The sequence below is a fragment of the Mastomys coucha genome, unplaced genomic scaffold (assembly GCF_008632895.1).
Source record: "Mastomys coucha isolate ucsf_1 unplaced genomic scaffold, UCSF_Mcou_1 pScaffold1, whole genome shotgun sequence".
NCBI lineage: Eukaryota > Metazoa > Chordata > Mammalia > Rodentia > Muridae > Mastomys > Mastomys coucha.
Genome location: NW_022196891.1, coordinates 26,069,616 through 26,075,832, shown reverse-complemented (window position 1 = coordinate 26,075,832; position 6,217 = coordinate 26,069,616). Strand labels below are relative to the sequence as shown.

At 39.9% G+C, this 6,217-nt stretch overlaps 1 protein-coding gene across 2 annotated transcripts in view; it reads right to left on the bottom strand.

The window, feature by feature from the left end:
• Positions 1-6,217, bottom strand: part of Thsd7b (thrombospondin type 1 domain containing 7B) — an 895,860-nt gene that overhangs the window by 585,468 nt on the left and 304,175 nt on the right. For both annotated transcript variants that reach the window (XM_031381328.1, XM_031381317.1), the window contains exon 3: positions 4,007-4,817. In XM_031381328.1, the coding sequence (XP_031237188.1) occupies positions 4,007-4,817 (811 nt within the window). The remainder of the gene's footprint in view (positions 1-4,006; positions 4,818-6,217) is intronic.

Below are 6,217 nucleotides of genomic sequence, written 5' to 3'. Positions count from 1 at the left end.
GAAGAAGAAGAAGAAGAAGAAGAAGAAGAAGAAGAAGAAGAAGAAGAAGAAGAAAAGAAGAAGAAGAGTGTAGACAGATGCAAGCCCTGGGCTCTAAATGTATTAATATTGGGCTCAATTGCCACCAAATGCGTGTTGTGCTTGTACCTCCTAAATTGAGACCTAAACTCCTGTTTAGGCATTGGGGATTTTGAGAATTGATTTAGGCATTAGATTAGACTTAACACTCATACAAAGGAGCCTGAATGTGCAACCTTCTTCCTTCCTTCCTTCCTTTGTCCCTCCCTCCCTCCTTTCCTCTTTTCTTTCCTTTCTTTTTTCCTTTTCTTTCTTTCTTTTATTCTCTCTCTCTCTCTCTCTCTCTCTCTCTCTCTCTCTCTCTCTCTCTTTCTTTCTTTCTTTCTTCTTTCCACACAAAAGCATGGCCTGAAGGCTGCGAAGAGAACCCTATGAGTAAACAAATGGATCCACTTCTTGACTTAGGGCTTTCCAACTGCTAACCATAGAAATAAACCAATTCATGTTGAAGATCCTAAACTATAATATCTCTTTATAGTGTACCCCTAATAATGTTCACACTAGTATAACAGAAGTATAATGGACCACATGGTTTTTAAGAAACAATGTTGAGGCAGGAGATAGGACTCAGTGTTTAAGGCACTGACTGCTCTTCCAAAGGACCCAGTTTCCATTCAAGCACACACAAGTTGGCTCACAGCTATTTATGGCTACAGTTCCAGGGGATCCCACACCTCCATACAGACATGAATGCACACAAAACACCTATACACATAAAATAAATTTAAAAAATAAATAAGAAAAGAAATAGAATATTGTTAGTAATAGCTGGAGCTGGCAGCCACAGAGTAGGATGCCAATCAAGTTCTGGTAATAATCTATGGGATTAAATACTAAAACTGTCATGAAACCACAAGAACAAAAGTCTAATAAAGCAATCATCCCATTTATGGGGACTCTACCTTCCTGCCTTAATGACACCTACCCCCAGACCTTCCTTCATTCCAGATTAGATTTTCAACATATATCTTGACCTGGGAGTATCTAGTGTATACTGTAGTTGGGGCAAGAGTATTACCCAAAATGTTAAACAAGCGCAGGACTGTTTTAGAACAAGAAGAGTCATCTGAACACTCCATGTTGATATTCTACACTAAATTGAAACCCACTACTATGAATTAAAGCCAATGTAGCGCCAGATGGGATAAAGGACACCTAGGAAACAGGGGTTTCTAACTGTAGCACAACCAGTACACAAGTAAACTCACAGAGATGGTGGTGGCAGCATGCTCAGCTCCTGCATGGGTCCACATCTGGGGGTGCCTAGAACTGGGAGAAGTAGACACGCGCCTCCTACCCATAACTCAATTCATAATTACTTGCAAATGAAAAGGAATTTCTCCAAAAGAATCTCACTGGGGAAACAAAGCTAACAAAACTAAGGGTAGGCCTATGCCCAGCAGTAGCTGGCCAGGAGAAAACATGCCCAGCTACGTATGGCCAACAGAAAACGTGCAAGGGCTTGTTTAAAAATTCCTCATATCATAATGTGTGTCAAGGCATCTCTCTCTCCTTCCTTCCTTCCTTCTTTCTTCCCTCCTTGCTTCTTCCCTCCCTCCCTTCCTTCCTTCCTTCCTTTCTTTTACCTAAAAGATCTTTTGAGTGTATATTATAGCTTCCAATTTTGTACTTTTATGGGATTCCCATGTATGAAAACATGTGTATCTCTGCATCTTCATGTCTTTCTCATCCTTTTTGTTTCTCTTTTTTCCCCATTTGCTTAGTCCTATTCTCACTCATTTGTTTAGATTTTATCTTGTTTTATTATTATAATAATAAACCATATTTATAATATATTGTATCAAAATATATTTTCAAAGAGAAAGAATAAAACAAAGTCTATTTTTAACAAAAAAACACTAGTAAAGATGTAGTTTATTATATAATTTTTATATTAAAAGATTATTTTATTATATTGTCACTTTTAGCCTGAGATATTACTAACAATACTCTGTTTGTTTCCTCTTTAATTTTTAAATTTCTCTTATATGGAAAAAATAAATATGGGCATTTTTGTGTGTACTCATGTCTGTGTGAAGATGTTGGATTCCCTGGAACTGGAGTCAGAGACAGCCATGAGCTGCCATGTGGGCCCTGCAAATCAGATCATAAAAGAGCAAGAAAAGAAGTCTAATGAAACAATAGGTCTACGTATGGTGGCTCTGTCTTGCTGCCTTAATGACACTTGCTTTGATAGCATACTGCCTTAGATGGTTGGTTGTTCTCTAAGGAGAGAGAATAAGAATTCTGGTTGGAAGAGGAGGCAGGGAGAAACTGGGAAGGATTAGTGGATGAAAACCATACTCAGAATATGTTGTATTTAAAATCTAATTTCAATAACATTGAAAGAATAAAACAAAGTCTGCTTTTTAACAAAAAGGAAGCTAGTAGAGAGAAACAGATTAATAAAATGAGAATTCTGTCTGCATTGTTCATGAAAGAAGTATGAAATGCCAAAACCACAATGTTTTATTTTTAAAAAGAATCCTACATGTGTGTTCAAATAAATTATCCTAATTATCTATTTAATCTTTTGGGCTTTTCAGAAATAGATAGTAATGTGGCAGAAATTGGTCTTCAACATCCTTGTGGGTTGTTTAATGGTATGAATCAGAATGAAGAATCAAAGATGAAATACACTCACCTGTGAAGTAATGTGGAGAAAACACCATCATTACATTGCTATACATGGGAGGGCTTCTTTTGTGATCTCAAGAAAGAGGCCCTGATGATAATGATTACAGCCTGAGAATAGCATTATGCTATTTGGCGATTTAAATGTTTTTGAAAGGTACCGCAATTGTGTGTGTTTGAGGGGTGTCAAAATTTACTAACATCTCCGTTTAAGTAGCCGGGAGGAAAACAAACTACATTTTCAACATGGTTCTGTGAGCTTATTTATGATGTTCTAGACTACATATTTAAAAGAATGCGTTTATACAATTTTGATATCTAAATTGTTGCTTTCAAGAGTGTATTCCCTATACACAAAGTTAATTTTAATTATTGCTCATGTAAGCTTTCATTTTCGATTAAGCAATACTAAAAATCAAAGCAGTCTTGGGTTATGTTTTAACAGTGTTACCAGTATAGAAACACATCCAACTCAGATATTCAAGGATGTCTCTTGTGATAGAAAAATGTAGTAAAGACGTGAAAACAGAAATAAACTTGAAACACCACAGGTGCTTTGTTAAAGGCAGGGAAGACTGACACATTTATACCTCAGATCTGGGAGCAAAGCTGATTTCTTAGCATAAAAACCATTTAGTTCTATTATGATAGTCACTAAAGTCCTCTATTTGTATTTATTGATATTGGGATGAAATGTAGAAATGAAAGATTTAACCTTTGTGTGATGGATGGTGTTAGTAATCACACAAGAATTTAAAGCATTGTGGTGCAGGTGAGGTGGCTCAGTGGACAAAGACATCTGTAACCAGGCATAAAAACATGAGGTAGATTCTCCAGGACCCTCATAGTGGGAGGAGAAAACTAACGAGTCCTGCTAGGGATTGTGCTAAGGATTGTGCTCTGCCCTCTTCATATATCACACACACACACACACACATGCACACACGCGCACACACGCACACACACGCACGCACATGCACACGCATGCACCCGTGCACGGCGGATAGGAGAGGAAGATGGAAAGATACAGAGACGTGCAGAGATAGACACACACATAGTGGAAGAGACAGGCAGACACAAAAACAACAACGCCATAAAAGTTTAAAACATTGTCCGCTTATACTTATGAAACGTCTGGCATTCCTAGTAGAAGCAGAACATTTAAGTAGAACAAAAACCTCTAAAATCCCACATTGCAATTATTTTCTCTTTATAGAGATCACAAAGAATCCTTACAAGTGAGCTCAGTACGATATCCTAAGATGAACAAAGACAAGCAGGGAGGACGGCCTACCTTAACAGGGCGTTTCTTCCATCACTTCTGGTACACCACACCTGCCTGGTTTGATAACCTATCTCTACATCCCCAGGCTGGGAGTGATGGTGTGCTTTGTAACTCTGGTGTGTTAGGGTGACTTGCTCGTTTGAATCAGAGCTAAAATCCTGGACATTTCTTCCGCTGAGGTCGACTTCCTTCAGGTGAGGGAGTCTACATTTGCTCCATGGTCCCACCTTAAGGCTGAAGGAATATTCCTCTTTCCCGAGAGGACAGGAAACTGGAGCCTCACAGGCTCTGGACTCCGTGAGATTCGGGCACTGCAGACCTCCATACAAAGGGGGCGCGATGGCCACCCGAGTTCTATACTGCAGCTTCTTCCCACATCCTTCGGGGCAGGTGGACCATGGGGAGAACTCGGATACCACACAGTCCCTGGGGCAAGGGATGAGGCAGGCTTGCTCTGTTGGGGGCTGAGGAGCAAAGTGTTCACAGATCTCGTTGGCCACCATGGTTCTGTTGAGCTTCTGAAGACAGCGCACTGTCCGGTGCTGTAGACCGTGCTGTGCGGTCACACACTCCACAGCCCGAGGCCTGGGCTCGCCTTGGGCCCCAGGAACCAGAAGGCAGCGGTGCCAGTCGGAAACCTCCCAATGGAACAGGTCACTGTGCCAGTCACACACTCGGAAACAGCTCCTTTCCTTCGGAGGTCGGCTGCTCTCATCACAGTTCGACATGGGACTCGTCCACCCTTCTATGTGAAAGCACCACACAGCGCGACTCTGGGTTCCGCCTGGTCCGCAGTCACCTGCACACCTTCCCCAGGGACCTGAGATAGGAAAACAAGGCTCTCCATCATTCCTCAGCTCTGGTGGAAAGAGAAGTCTGTCTAAGTATTTCACAGCACACGCACTACAAAAATTACAAATTTGGCATGAAATGGAGGCAGGTTGAAGTTGGGCACACTGTTGCAGTTTAAGATTGTGGAATTCACCCTCCATCTATGATCAGAAATACAAATTAGTAAAACTTACTTGACTATCTTGAAGGTTATTTCTTTAGTCATGTAAAGTGGAAAATAAAGTGCTAACCTGTGGAGGTGTTCTAAGTACCAAAGGCACGATGCGGTGCCAAGGAAACACCATTTAACAAATGATCCAACCATTATGATTGCTATGTTCCCAAGCCTTTATATATAACTCATTATTAATCCTTCTAATTTAATATTAAAACACTCTAGCTAGATATTTTTCAGTGAAAAGTCTAGGGTCTGTAAAGATGATGGCTCGGCCCTTCAGAGTATTGGCTGCTCTCCAGAGATCTCAGGTTCAAATCTTAACACCCACATGGCTGATCACAAGAGTCTCTAATTCCAGTCTCAGAAAATTTAAAGATGCCCTTTGACCTCAGGCACCAGGCAAGCACCCAATGCATAGACTTGCATGCAGATAAAACATCCATATTCACAAAACTATTAAGAATAAAAATATTTTTTAAAGAAATATCCTAAAATGAAGATTTTTTTAAGGTAGGATTTTCACATTTCCAGTTCCTCAGCCACATATTGCACAGCTTAAAAGAGAAATACATTTTTAAAAAATTGAAACATGCTGGTATATTTTTATTTTCTAAATAATTGTCCTCAGTTTGGGTTGGCTTTTCCTGTGGTTGACTGCAGGGAGAAAAAGAAATCTAACACACAAAACAACAGTGAGAAAGCATATGGGGTATGCTTTGACTATGGAAATTCTGTCCCTGGGAATGGGTTGCTTGTTTATTTAAGACTTGGTCTTCTTAACTAAAACTTTATGTAAGACACAACACACATACAAACATATAATCAAATTAACTAGACTTGAAGTCTATACATCTCAGTAAAATTTTATACCATTCTGAAGCTTTGGAGATTCACATTGGATTTTGCACATTTTTTTTGTTGAATATACTTTTTGTACATATCCACTGCGCGCGCTCGTGCGCGCGCGCGCGCACACACACACACACACACACACCACACAAAGTCAAAACTATGACAGTCAAAACTCAAAACTAGAATTATCTTTGTGATCTCACTCATGTCTCTAGTATCCATTAGTGGAATTTAGTCCTTTTAGTCTTTAAAATGAAATATTATTCACTCTTAAAGGTACTTGGTCTTTAAAGTGAGTAAGCAATTCTATCTCTGCCCCTCTGCCCCTCTGCCCCTCTGCCCCTCTGCCCCTCTGCCCT